The sequence below is a fragment of the Lagenorhynchus albirostris genome, chromosome 6 (assembly GCF_949774975.1).
Source record: "Lagenorhynchus albirostris chromosome 6, mLagAlb1.1, whole genome shotgun sequence".
Lineage (NCBI taxonomy): Eukaryota > Metazoa > Chordata > Mammalia > Artiodactyla > Delphinidae > Lagenorhynchus > Lagenorhynchus albirostris.
Window position 1 is genome coordinate 120,147,435 of NC_083100.1, and position 14,441 is coordinate 120,161,875.

At 58.7% G+C, this 14,441-nt stretch overlaps 1 protein-coding gene across 1 annotated transcript in view; it reads right to left on the reverse strand.

Moving 5' to 3' along the window:
* GLI2 (GLI family zinc finger 2) overlaps nt 1–14,441 on the reverse strand; it is a 247,306-nt gene that overhangs the window by 17,391 nt on the left and 215,474 nt on the right. Inside the window, exons 6-9 of the mRNA XM_060151553.1 lie at nt 6,617–6,818; nt 4,808–5,021; nt 3,387–3,509; nt 122–256 (exon numbers count right to left, since the gene is read on the reverse strand). Of these exons, the coding sequence (XP_060007536.1) occupies nt 122–256; nt 3,387–3,509; nt 4,808–5,021; nt 6,617–6,818 (674 nt within the window). The remainder of the gene's footprint in view (nt 1–121; nt 257–3,386; nt 3,510–4,807; nt 5,022–6,616; nt 6,819–14,441) is intronic.

Genomic DNA, 14,441 nt, shown 5'->3' on the forward strand with positions numbered 1-14,441 from the left:
TCATGCCTTCCACCCACGCAGGAGGTGGCCCAGGCATCTCCGGGGCCCCTTCTCTCTAGTCGGGGCCTGGGCTGGGCCTGGGCTGGGCCCGGCAGGCCGGCCACAGCGCTCGGGGGCTTACATGCACCAGCTGCTCCTGGGTGTCGTACTCCTTGGTGCAGCCCTCCCAGCGGCAGCTGGTCTCGTAGATGACCACCTCAGCCTCTTGTTTACAGTCATCCCGGTCCAGGTCCTCCTTGAGGTCAGCCAGCTGCTCCTGGGGTGGGGGGGCGGGGGGGGGTGCAGAGCACACACACATGAGCCACATTCAGCCACCTGGCCCCAAGGAAAGGTCACTATCAGCCCCGTGAAGGCTGTGCTGAGGACCCGTGGGCTGGTCTAGGCGGGGCCACGCCCGTGCTCACATGCACATCACACCCATGAACACACAAGCATGCACACATGCTGGCTGGCCCTCAACATGGAGTCCCATCAGTCCTGGGTCAATGGCCATGGCAAGGAGAACAGGAGACAGGAGGGCAGTGACTTTTGCTTATCTGGTGGGGTTTCTCTGGGGAGAGCTGGGGCAGGCCCCACAGGCTCAGGGGGGCGGCGGGCATTTGTATTTAGAGTGTGTGCGGGGTCAGCTCCTGTCTGGAGGCAAGAGGAGACTCCACACGCATTGGCCTGGCCTCACCCTCATACTGTCCCCTCCTCCCAAGGGCACACATGGCACTCACATACTCTCCCAGCATCGGGCTTCCCTGTGACAGCCCTAAAATGCGGGTGTTTGTATTCTGGTACGACAGCCGGGCACCCTGACGTTCCAGCAGAGGCCGACCGGCTCCCTCCAGGACACAGTGAGTTTGTGGCCGCCCACATCTGGGCTCATGTCTCCCAGCCACGATGGGGCCCACGTATGCCCGTTTCAAGGTAAAGGAAAGGCCCCTGAGATGGGCCTTCCATTGATCACAGGCACCCGAAATTCCTTTCAAAGAGGACAAAGGCTTTTCTTCCCAAACCAGCAACAGACTGAGGGTCAACCCCACAAGGCCCCCCATCCCAGCTGATGCCAACAGAGCTGGCCGGGGGCAGCTTCCAAGCCAGGCACACAGGACAGGCTGAGTGGTACCAGGAGCGGGGACACGGGGAGAGGCATAGATGGCCAGGCTGGGAAGAAGGCCCGGCGAGGCCCTCCAGAGCAGGCTGAGGCCTCCCCAGTATCCCCTGGCCTGTGGGTTGGGCTCAGAGCAAAGCCAGGCAAAGGGGCAGACGTTAGGGGGACCTGCTTTACTTCTAAACTATTTGTAAAATGGCAGGAATGTCTGTCTTTCAGAAGAGCCTCTGGGGAAAGCATTTACAGCTCAGGCTAAGGGGAGACAGACACCCTCTCCCCAGAGACAGGCACCCCAGTTCCCAAAGGCTACAGGGGCTCAGTGAAGCGGAGGCTGCAGCCTCCATCTCAGCCTCCCTCCTGAAGTTGAGTCCATTTCTCGGAGCAGAAACTGGCCTCGTGACCCACCCCCCATGGCCGGTGCGGACTTGCACCCCAGACTGGCTTTCCACTGGGGCTGCAGAGGGCTCTCCAGGGGGTGGGTTCTGAGTGTCGTCTCCCAGAGCACCTTACAATTAATGCACGTGTTCTGGAAAAGGAAAATGACGTGTTGTCCAGTAAGTCCCCGGGCAGTACTGGGTCCACATTAAAAGGAGGAGCAGGAATGCCTCTTTCCCGAATCTCTAGCCGTCTAGCCCTGGGAGGGCTGGGGCCTCCTAATGCCTCTGCACTTGCAGAAAAACTGGAAATAGACGTATTACTCCTCAAGCTGCCTGCCCTGCTTATTTCAGAGAAGACAGGAAGAAGCTGCCACGTGGACGTGATCCGAGGAGAGTGCAGGGGCAGGGGGTGGGCCTGGGCCTCCAGCCAAGCAGCACCCCAGCCCAGGAACCTGAGGGCGGAAGCTGAGAAGGGATCCGTTCTGTTGCATTTGCTGCCAAGAGAAAGCAAGCCCGTCCACCTTGCAAATGAGTCAGGGAGCAAAGGAGTCAGGTCAGAGTCAGGACACTAAGTGACACAGTGACAACCTCCGCATGATAAACGTCTGTCCTTCCATGACACGAGGCAGGAGCGGAGCTGGGCAGGAGGGTGGGCTCTGTGCAGCCCCCGGGTTGAGGGGGCTGGGCAGGGGACTCCCCGGCACTGGGCGCCTCCCCGCAGCCTTGGCCCCACGGCTCCAGTGAGTTTATCTCCCGTGGACACTCACCGTCCTCATCAATTTCAACAGCCCCTGATGATGGCCAGCCACGCGGAAACCATGCATCACGCAGAGATGCTCTGGTGTCAGTGAGGGGAGAAGAATTTGTCACCAACCTCTCTGTTTGCCTGACAATAACACAACCCAATATTTCATAAAACTTAAGTGCCTGGAGCACGCCCTATGGTTTACAGGTTTGATAAAGGATGGTCCGGCAGATGTAGGGGAGACGGGGACCAGAGGCCCCGAGGACCCGTGGTGTCACAGCTGTGGATTCCGTAGTAATGGGTGGAGACCAGGCTGCCACGAGAGGCCTGCCCCAGAGGTCAGCATGCGTGCCGTCCCCTCCCCTGGAGCTGGGGCTGTGTGCCTGTCGGCTTGGTGTTGGAATAAGTGGCAGGATCTCCAAAGAAAGACACATGCACTAGGGTCTCAGCCCAACAGGCTCATTCTGGGCTGCGGGATGCTCTGTTCCTTGCCTTCCCGCCAGCAACTGTCCCCCCTCCCCTCCCAGGCACTGTAACACTCACCCCCTCAAATGTGCGTTGAGTCCTTAGAAAATATTCTCTCTCAGCCACTGCACACCAGGCCCTAGGCAAACCCGGTGACGCAGAGCCAAAGCAGGCACTGTGCGCAAAGTGCCACCTCTCCAAAGCTTACTGTGCAGTGCAGGAGACAAAGTGACCTAGAAGCTGGGTGGTGGTGGTGGTGGTGTTGGTGGTGGTGGTGTCTGGGCACATGTGAGTCCTACTATTCAGGGAATAGGGTGGGGTTCAGATTTCCAGGGAGAGGGCACAGACGCAGGGGGCCTGAGCCATTCAGGGGCCGTGAGCAACTCAGTTGGCCTGGGGCTTGTGCTGCAGGGACAGACAGCTGCAGCCCTCCCTCCCCCCCCCTCCCCCTCAGGTAGGCATTTGATGAGCACATGTGAGGTGTGTGCGGGGAGCTGGGGACACAGTTCTGGTCCTCCCTGAGCTTCCTGGCGTGTCTGCCCTGCCCTCTCTGGTCCACTCACTCACTCACTCACTCATTCATTCATTCATGCAGGCTGCCGTCCATTACCCACTCTCAACAGGGTCACGGCCCCAAGGCAGCTGCCCCAGGAGACGAGGCCCGGCCCCAGTTCGAGCCCGGCCAGGACGGCCAGCAGGTTACCTGCGTCAGGGTCAGAGGGGAGGCTGGTCGCAGGCCCTCGGCCTCCGTCTTGACCTTGCTGCGCTTGTGAATGACGAGGGGGTTGACGCTGCTGCTGACGGCCGACTCGCTGCTCTGCTTGCTCTGGGAGAGGGGAACACAGGGGGGCACCCCAAAGTTCTGCTTGGGCTTTACCCTGGACCCTCCGCACTAGGCCGTCCAGGCCAACACTTGTGTTTGCAGTTTCAGAAACTGAGTCACCCCACAGCTTGGTCCTCTGGCCTGGGGCACAGCCCGGGGAGCCCAGGGCCGGGCCCGCCAGCACCCTCCTCCCTACCATGCAGCCCCCCCCAATGGAGATGGAGCAGAGAGCCTCTCTTTGAGAAATGCTGGGGACCCCGCGCCCGACTCAGCGGCCTCAACTTCTCAGCCCTCCCAGGCAGGGGCGGCTCTGGGTCTGAGGACAACAGGGCCGGCCAGTCCAGGGAGTGGGACAGAAGAGCTTGGTTCCTCAGGACAAGCGGGTTAGAGTTGCAGTGTCGGGATGTGACAAAAGCCGACAGCCACCGTCTGAGGGGAGGTGCTAGGTGGCCGCCTGGAGCCCTGGGGAGAACTTTCTAGAAGAGGGCCACTCCTAGACCGCACGGCCTCTGGCCTTTCCTCCCCAGCACGTGGTCACCTCTGCCCTGCCAGCTGGGTGGCCTGGGCAGCTGCTTCACCTCAAGGACGGTCATCGTGAGCGCTAACCAGGATCCAGGTGGACCCAGGCTCAGTGACCCAATACCGGTGGCAGCCCCACTCTGCAGGGGTGTGAGCTCAGGCTGAAAGAGCTTTCAGGTAAGTCAGGGTTCAAAACACGATCTGATTCTGAGGCCTGCGCCCTTCCTACTATCTGATACTGTCTCTAGGACTCCAACTGCATTTTCTCATCTGCAAAACAGGACTTTATTCATTCATCAAATGCTCACGGCACCGAGCATGCCCAGTGCTTGCGAGCCGGCCCGGGCATGTCAAAAGCCCGTTGGGAAGGTCGAATGAGATGGCCTTGGGTAAACTCATGCTCTCAAACTAAGCTGTACAATATTAATTACCTGTTTCAGCCATCCATGCTACATGCCGTGTATGAGGTCCCTGTATGATGCCTGACTGAATACTAGGGTTTCTCCATTTAGTCGTTATGCTTATTGGACGGGCAGCCAAAGAACTGAGGCTGGGTGCTGGCCCATGGTGAGCGAGGGCAGTGTGAGGACCCAGCCCTGGCCTCCTGACTGGGGATCCAGCCTGAGGCCCGTTTGATCACGTGGCCTCTGCCCAGAGGTACGGTGCCAGCCAGACCCGTGCCCAGAGTCCTTCCACATGTTCCTGGCATGAGATGGCCATGATTGGCCTTCGCTCGGTGCAGATGAGTGCCTGGTGGCCCCCCGCCCCCCATCCCCACCTACCTGGTTGGCATCACTCAGACAGTTGCTGCTGCTGCTGAGCTGCGTGGACGTGGCATTGATGGAGGTGAAGGCCATGGGCTGCTGGGCCAGGAAGGTGGGCGAGGGCTGGATCAGGGGTGGCGTGTGTCCGAAGGCCGAGCCCAGGCCCCGCTGCTGGCTCAGGATCTGCTGGTAGGCCACGGGGTTGATGGGGTGGGGGAAGGTGAAGGCCGGGCTGCAGAGAAGGGCAGACAAGGTGATGGAGAGGGGTGGGGTGAGGTGGGGGCAGGACTCTGTGAGGCTCACGCTTCCTGGACAGACAGGACGCTGCCCGGGGATCTGGACGGGCACGCTGCTGACTGCCCCGTCACCGTGGCTTTACCCACTCAAGCACCCGAGGCTCCCCACTGCCGGCCGTCTCAGGCCTCCACTTCTGTGCATAGCCCCCAGGCCCTGCCCCAGGACGCAGCCTCTGTCCCTGGCCCTTCACTGCTCTGTTGCCTGAGATGCGCCCCTGCATCGCTGATGCTCCCTGACTATTTGAACCCCGTTCTAATGCCCCCTCGTCCAGGAAGTGTGTCCCGAGCCCTCCGGTTCCCACTGTCCTCTGTCTTCTGAGCTCTACCACGCCACCTGCATACGGGCCGCTCTTTCCAGAACAGGACACTGAGGGAGAAATGGTGCCCTCCGAGGCTGAGTCACAGAAGATGCCGGGGCTTCCTCCTTGCTCTCTGGGGTCACTCCCTCTGGGGGTGGGGGAGGGGGAGCCAGCCACCATGTTGTGAGGACGCTCAAGCAGCATGTGGAGGGGCTCCCGTGAAGAGCACCTAGAGCTTGTGCCAACAGGCCCAAGGGCCAGCCATCCTGAAAACAGACATCCAGGCCCAGTCAAGTCTCCAGGTGACCACGGCCCTGGCCGACATCTGGACTGCAGCCTCGTGAGAGACCTGAAGCTACGCCAGTCTCATGCTCCTGACCCTTGGAAATGCTGCGAGAGGCTAACTGCTTACTGTTTGATACTGCAGGGTATTTTTTGTTTTTGTTTTTTTGTCACACAGCAAAAGATAACTGATATAATTGTTATCATCCCTTATCTCCGGGTCCTTGGGCTGAGCTCTCTTGGCATTCCTAAGCTCCTCTAACCCTGGCCTCTTTCAGGAGGGCCAGCGTAAGGACATGGGTTTCAGCCAAGCTGGCTGGGGTCTGAGTCCTCTGAACAGTCAAGGGCTGCACAGAGGGGACGGGGCGGGAGGTGATGGTGAGGTCTGCGTGTGCTGTGACCACAGAGCGAGACGTCTGCCGGCCCAGAGACGTGCAGGCCAAGCCCGTGTCAGAGCTGCAGCGGTCCAGTGCTGGTCAGTGACACTGCTGAAACACTAGGAAAGTCCCCTTTGACTTCATGATGGAATTTTTCACGATAGGCCTGATAAGGGTTACTAAAAAATCATTCGGTGGGTGAAAAAGAGGCCCATGAAGATGTACCCAAATGTTGGCATGTTTCAATGTCATCACTACTGGTTTTGAATTCCTAGAATATTCGCAAGTAGACTGACTTACACGTCCTATAAACAACAAGGTCCTACTGTAGAGCACAGAGAGCTCTATTCCATATCCTGTGATAAACCATGTGGAAAAGAATATGAAAAAGAATGTATATACGTGTATAACTGAGTCACTTTGCTGTACAGCAGAAACTAACACGACGCTGTAAATCAACTATATTTCAATTAAAAAAAACCCCAGAAACAAGTCCTGTGTTTCTCCCGGGATGCCAGTGTGGACCCTCTCCACTGGGCCCCAGCCTGGCCCCGGCTCGCGGGCTAGGCTCACCTGAGAGTGCCGGCCGACAGGTGCCCGTAGGAGCCGCTGGCAGCCGAGCTGCTTCTCGAGTTGTTGATGTAGGCCACCAGCGAGTTGGGCGAGGTCCGGATCATGCGCTGCAGGTCAAGGCTGGCGTCCGAGAGCGGGGAGATGGACAGCGCCCGCTTGCGGCTCAGGCGGGGCGTCACCCGGGGGCTGGAGAAACGCGACACTGCAGGACAGCCAAGCCAAGGCGCGTCAGCAGGACCACACTTGTGGGGGTGATGTGACGGGGGAAGGGGACTGGGGGGGGGCAGTCTGATGGGCACTGCGGATCTGCCCGTCCAGCGGGCGGCTCTGGGGCACAGGCCTCTCTCGGCCTCAGTTTGCTCATCTGTATGATGGGCCTGGTCCACACCTGGTGTGCTGAGGATCTGTGGTAGTGCCTGTCCTGTTAGGCATGCAGAGGCCGAGGCCGGGTCCAGCAACGCCTGAGGCACAACAGCCAAGTCACAAACCGTAGGTGACCTGCTTGGTGGCCTCTCACATAGGGAACCCACCAGTGAAGCCAGCAGCGGGCCAAGAAGCACGGCCCGGCCAGCGCCCAGCAGCCCCTCTGCCCCTTCCGGACCCTCCCCGGGGCAGCCACCAGACTGGCCTCTCATCCTCAGCTTAGCGTTGCCTGTTTTGCGTATTTGCCTATTACATAAATGGAATTATCAATGCTTTTTCTCAAACAGCTTCTTTTGTCCGACATTATCGGTGAGGTTTCTCCACGCAGCTGTGCGTGGCAGGAACCGGCGCCTTTTTTATTGCTGTAGAGCATCCCAGCGGGTGACTTTTCCACAGGAAGGAGAGGGAAAGGAGTCACGTGCTCCAGGGTCGCGGATCACGTTGCGACCAGGATCGCCCCAAAATGCCCTGAATGGACGTTCGCCAAGCAGAGGCCCTAGACTCCTGGCCGGTCTGGGGTGGGGAGGACAGAGGATGCCATGGCAAAAGGCAGCCTGGCAGCACGCAGACGGCTCTCCAACACCGAGGTCCTTCCCTTCTGGAGTCGCCTGGGCCTCGGGGACCTGTTGCCTTAAACATGCATGCACGCACGCACACGCCTGGTGCCCTACCCAACTGCCTGTGGGTGCGCTCTCCCCCTCCCCATACATACACACGGAGCTGCAGGGAGGGAGGAGGGCCTGCCCCCAGACCGGGCTCCCTGCTCCTCAGGACCAGGGGCCCCAGACCACTCCTCCCGACAGCCCCTCCTCTCCCAACCAGAGTTCCGGTCTCCCCTCTGGGCACACAGCAGCCGAGAAATGGTGTGGCCACATCGCTGGACAGGAATCCACATGCCAAGGTTCCCACCCTGTCCAGACCCTCCTTGGGCCCGTTTCCTCTTTGTAAAGGGTCCCCAAGTGCCGACCTCCAGGGCTGTGCTGAAGAGCGCCTCGGCACCCACACCTGCACTCGGCGGTTCCCGGGCTCGTGATGCCCGCCTTTCTCCCTCCTGCCTGCTCAGCCCTGCCCAGGCCCCATAGGTCCCCTCCTCCAGGGAGATGCAGGATGTCCTGGCTGCGGGGTTGTGAGTCCGTGTGCCGTCTCCACCACTGCAGGAGAACTGAGGGCAGGAGTGATACCCTGTGACTCTCTGGGCCCGCATTCCCAGGACCAACCGACCCCCTAGAAAGCCCACCACCACCACCAGAAGCAGCCTGGCCGAGCCCCTGCCCACTGCCCCCTGCCCTGGGGGTCAACCACGCCCAGCCCTCCCCCGACCCCATCCTCGGCTGGAAAATCTGGGAAGCCCCTTTAGGGCTGGGCCACCAGAATCCTCCGGCTGGAAGGGGATTCTGGGGTCTTCTTTCCTAACCATCTCCTTTGTGGATGAAGGATGCTGGGTCCAAGACCAGCTGCCCCGGGTGGGTACCCTGTACGTATGTCTGTACAAGTGCACGCGTGTAATCATAGACTTTGTTTTCAACCGGAAAGGATGAAGCACTTGTAGGAAAGCTCCCAGCTGGGAGAAAAAGTTGAGTTACTCAGGGTATTCTTTTCCTTGAACATCTTTGTTTTTGGCCGGCCGTTGATTCTGTTGGGTTCTGAGGCCTGGGGCTTACAGATCTTTTAGCAAGCAGAGCTATGGTGGGTTCACGGAAGGTGCTCCCATTCGGTGAACACCAGCTCATTCTGCCCCGCAGAGGGGCCTGGGAGCATGGCTGGCACCCAGGCCAGCAGGTGACACACTCAGGCCATGTCACCACCTTTGTCTTGCGGTGGGAAGGACCCCAGCCCACACGCCTGGGGGGACACAATGTCGCACAACCTCATTCTGCCTCACAGGGTCCGACGGAGCAGCCCCTCCCCAGCCGGCGCTTGGGCTGTGCTGCAGACACGACCACCCTTCTGAGCAAGCATCCCGGACCACAGAGATGTGCCCTGGCCCATGAGCAACTAGAGACGGCGTGCGTCCCTTTGGTGTGGTGTTTGGATAAATCCCTGCTTCTGAATTCTGGTGCACAGAATAATCCAGCGACAGCCACCCCTTAGTGACATTCAGACCCACTGTTGCAATGAACGGCCATCACTGCCCCCCGAAATGCAAACCCAGCTGTGCAGATAAGAAAACGAGGCTTGGGGACGTCAGCGACTTGCTCAAGGGCAGGATTTGAACCGAGGTCCAAAGAAGCCCTGCTGTGTGGCTTTTCTCTGTCCTGAGTGTACCTTCAGAGAGGTGGGGAGAGGCAGGGCCAGGAAGATGCTCTCACCACAAACAGCTTTTAAATCCTCACTTTAGCGGCTCTGATAGTGAACTTCCTGACAGCCAGCTGCCTACCTGGCCTCCTGCGTCTGAAGGGCAACCACAGTTCAGCCCAGCCCTACCTCCCGTAGGGCTGGGCTCGGCGGGCGCCCGCCACCCATAGAGCAGCAGAGCGGGGGACCCGGTAGTTGGCCTGACACCCCCCCCCCACCTCCTTCACAGTTGCATCTCCCACTTCCACCAGCCCAGCCCCCCACTTGCTTGGGGCATCCCGGGGCCCTTAGTTAACTGCTGTCTGATACACATTCCTCACTGCGGCCAAATCAGATCATGTCTTTGCATTTGCCCACCCTGAACCTTTCCAGAGCTCCCGCTGCTATTAGGAAAAAGGCACAAGTCCTCAGTGTGGCTTACCCGGTGGCTCCGTGGGTGCCCCTGACTCCCTCTCCAGCCTCCTGCACAGGGCCTTTGCACATACTGCTGCTTCTGTCTGCAGTGCTCTGCGTTCAGCAGGGTCATCACTTTCCCCAGGAAACCATCGCTAACATCCTGGAGTTGGGCAGGCCCCCCGGGACACTCTCAGGGCACCACGGTCCCCTCTCTGTGGATAGGTGCGGCTCAGGGGAGTTCACACCTGCTTCTGTATGTCTGGTTGCTTCTGCTTCTCCCGCCTCTGTGAACTAGGGACTCGGTCATCCTGCTCACTGTTATATCCCAGCACTGGGGTCCGGCTGGCTTGGTGGTGAGTCCAACAGGAGATGCCAAAAGCCGGGCATGGGGCAGAGGCGTGGTGTGTCAAGGGACAGTGGACGCTCAGCCACCCAAAGTCAGTATTTACTGAGTGCCCCGCGGATGCTCGGGGCTGTTCTAAGCATTTTCAAGTATAAAACCACTTAATCTTCACAACTCTATAAAGAAGGAACTATCATGAGCCTCATCTTACAAAGGAGAAGACAAGTAGCTTGGCCAAGGCCACGCGGCCGGGGGAAGTAGAGAATGATTGGAAAGCAGGCAGGTGGACACCAGAACCGCCGCCGCACTGCCTCTGCTCAGGTGGGGAGGGTAGGTATCAGGGGAGGGCTCTCCTGGGTGCAGGGGCCCAGGGCGGGGACACACGCACACACACACACCCCAGTGGGGGCACACAGACAGCCTGACACTTACTGGCTGCCCTGGGGTGCATTACTCAGCCTGCTGAGCCTCTCTTTGCCCATCTGCAAATGGGGGCAGCGTGGTAGGTGTGTCCTGAGTACACAGGGGCAGCACCATGGACAGTGCCTTGAACCCAGCAGATCTTCCAAAATGAAACTGTGAATGAACACGGCTTCCTTAGGGGCCAGGAGGACTCTTTGGTGAGCAGGGTGAGCTGAGAGCTAATAATGGAGAAAAGGACAGCAAATCTAGAGAAGACGACTGAGCCACAGTGGAGGACATCTGTCCCTAAACACTCATCCGCCTACCCAGGTGTCCTCCAAGCTTCTTAATTCTTATCTACTGGGTTCACTCCTTGTTCGTCCTCACTTTAAAGGCAACTCTGAGATATAAAAGTGAATCTTCTACAAGACTCCTGTTACTTATGAACTGTGTGGTAAATGGGAAAATACAAGATGGGGGGTAGATCTAATATCATACAAAGTAAGAAATACACACACATCTTTGCAATGCACTCAAAAAAAGATTTTGCTACGAATATTTGGATTCCCACCCTCTCGTGCGCCCCTAACAAGATGAAACAGGCCAGATCTGACAGTGATATTCATCTCTGTTATTCCCTCCCCTCAAGGGAAATATGTTTATTAATGCGCCTCTTCCCTTGATAAATTACTAAATAGAAAGAAAAGCCTGGCACTCATTTCCCGTGGCTTCTCCTGTGATTTATGACCAGGATTGGCAGACGCGTCATGTCCATTCATCTGTGGATGCCCCCTTTCTGAGAGCCGACAGCCGCTGGGTGACCAGCCACCTGCCTGCCCTCACCTGGGCAAACGCCAGACGCCACCTGACCTGGATGCTGTTTTGTCCGCTAGTTCTTCCTTTTGCTCCTTCGCGCGTTAGTTCACACACCCGTCAGGCCCTCCTGCAGCAGCCTGTTTGCCAGGCACAGGCCTTGATGCTGGGGGAGCTGCAAGCAAGGATGCTCAGCCCCGTCTCCCGGAGCTCAGCATCTTGGTGGGAGGTGACAGTGGTACCTGTGGCTCTGGGCAGGATTACTAGACACCACCAAGGCAGGGTTACCCCAGGTTACCCCAGACTGCTCGTGGGGGCGGGGGAATCTCTTGCCCTGGGATAGTTGGAAAGGGCAGGAGATACAGAAACAGGCCCGGGACCCAGGCAGACGCAGCTCTAACTGGGTATCTTTGGGCGAGTTGCTGGACCTCTCTGGGCTGTTTCCTCACCCAGAAGATGGGCCCAGAGCGCCCACCTCAGGGTCACTACGGACTACCGAGCAGTGTAGCGCCCACCATTCCGGATGGGCCTCCTGTGGGCCCGGGGCCGGGACGCACCTTCCCCGGGGCCGGCAGGGCGCAGCCTCGTGGCAGGGCTTGTGAGCCCTGACCCCCACTGCTTAGGGAGCATTCCTGCATGGCCCAGCCCCTCGCCCGGACTTTCTGGACTCACTAAGGAGAAGCTCTAAGGAAATCCAGCCTGAGGACCTGGCCCTGGCCCACACTTGGCTGTTCACACCCCCCCTCCTGCGCGGGAGTAGAAAGCACCAAGGCTCTGGAGCCCAGAGGCGTGGGGCTGAGGCCTGTGAGCACATTTCCCAGGTCTATGATGGAGACAAAGCAACTTAGGGCTCTGGGCTCGAGGCTGCTCACCTGGAAAGTGACTTCGTGACGCTTGTCTCACGACACTCTGGGCTGGCTTGCCAGATGAGCCGGACACACCATCTGGCCTGAGCCTGCCCTCGGCACCCTGCCCCCCGTGTCCCTCCTGTCGGCAGGCTGGGTGCAGACGCCCTCCCAGAACGGGGCCTCTGGCAGCCCCTCCGTCAGCTCCCCTGCCTCTCAGTGGCGTGATCGGTGTAACTGGTTCCTGAGACCTCCCCGGACCCGCAGGCAGCATAAGGAACGGGTGTCAGAACGGAGGTGACATCCGAGTGAAATGAGTGTCAATACGACAATAAAATATACAGCTCGTAGGAAATATGGGCTGTAAGCACACAACGTTTCACTCGGAAACATTTCAAGCTCCTCAGCGTGGTGGGGCGTGGGGTGGCGGCGGCGGCTCCGCCGTTAAATCACCAATACTCAACGGCATCACGCGAGAAAATTCCATTTTAGGGCCCCAGTGACAAGCAGCGACCTCCCTACTGTCTAGAGGACCACTAGGCAGAATAACCTCGGACTCCCGGACTGGTTATCTATCACCTTCCAAAGCCACATCACTCCTCACTCTTCTGGCTATAAATCAGCCTCCTTAAAGAACAGGGGCAATGGGCCTTCACTGACCACCTGGAGGCCAGGAGGCTCCCGGGAGAGGGAGGGCGGCTTCTGCTGGAGATGCCCTTTGTCCTGCCCACAGCCCGGCCCCGTGCTCTGCGGGGGACGGAGGGCTTGGCTTTTCCATTCAGCAAGAACCCCTCCAACTCCAGCCTTGCCGCTAAGGCTGTGGCATCTTCCCCAGCGTAGGACACACACACGACCCAAAGGAGATTGTTTAGGCATCACGGAGACACAGACGGGGACAGCTTCCCCAGATATTATGGGGTTTCCCACTTCAGAAAAAAAAATATAGTTCTATTTTAAGGTGAGTCTGTTAAAAATATAAGACTAAATAAGTTATCGTGTAGGTGGCACTTGGCTAAGGTAAAACTGCTGGTGGTTTGCCAGCGGGTGGGCTGGGGACACTGCTCTGCCGGATGTGGACCTGGGTGGCCTTCCTGACACCCTCTCCCCAGGCCTCCTCACAGCCGGGTGCCCCTGGTCTCCACACCCCAGCTTGACACTCATCACCCCTGGGATGTTCTCTCCCCCATGGCTCTGCCTCCTCTTGGAATGTGAAGTGCAGGTGCTGAGGAAACAGGCTGAGTAGGCGGGGCGGCCTCGGGACAGGTGTCCTTTGCCGCGACAGGGAGCTTCCACAGAGCAGCCCCCCTGGAGCACCGCGAGAGCGGGGCTTGGAATGCTGTGTTGCTAGCACCTGGCACCATGCCTGGCACGTGGTAGGTGCTCAGTAAATACCCTCATTCATGAATGAATGAGGAGAGTGAGTGTGCGTGTGTATGGTGTGTGCGTGTTTACGGTGTGGGTGTGTATGTGGTATGTAGGTAGGGTGTGTGTGTGTGTGTGCACGAAAAAGAGAGAGCGAAGAGACACACACACGGAGTCTGTGTGTGTGTCCGCACAAACTCTCAGGGCCCCTGCACGGGCAGAGAGCTTACGTGTCCCCATCATGTTTATGGGCAGCTTCCTCCCGTGAACACACATGTCCTCAGAGCCTCAGGGCCCTTTCCCAGGTGGTCCCGTGAGCCCCGCTGCCCGGGCCCCAGGCCTGCACACCTTTCCCTGTGAGAGTCTGAGCACAAAGAAACTCGACTGGAAGACCCACTCACACCTCCGTGGGGTGGACAGAAGCTTCCCGGGAGCATCTCTCCCCAGACCCATGCAGCTGGGACCAGTCAAAAACACCAGAGCTGGTGGGCTTCCCAGTTCCCACGGTTCACAGGAGGGGAGGGGCCAGAGACCCCCCCCCCCCACACACACACCCAGAGGCAGGTCTGGGCTCAGCCGGGCGCAGGCCTGGGCCCAAGTCTCTCGGGGCCACGTAGGCATCGGAGCTGCACAGAAATGCCTAAAACTTTAAATAGCGGACGCAAAAGTTCTGGCTGAAACTGGTTTGGAAAAAAACTAAGTAACGGCAAATACAGGAATTCATGCTGGACTTCACTCTGATTTCCTTGGAGGTAAGTGATGGGGAACAAAGGAAAAGAAACCACCCATTCCTGATGTTCACAGGGGTTTGTGAAAATCCCCGGGTCACCACCAACCCCCATCTCAGCCCGAGAAACGCATGTGTCCGTCCAAACCAAGGCTGGAGGTGGTGAAGCTCCGCTCTGCGCCTGAAGCCCATCACACCCTCAAGACCAAGGCAGAGACA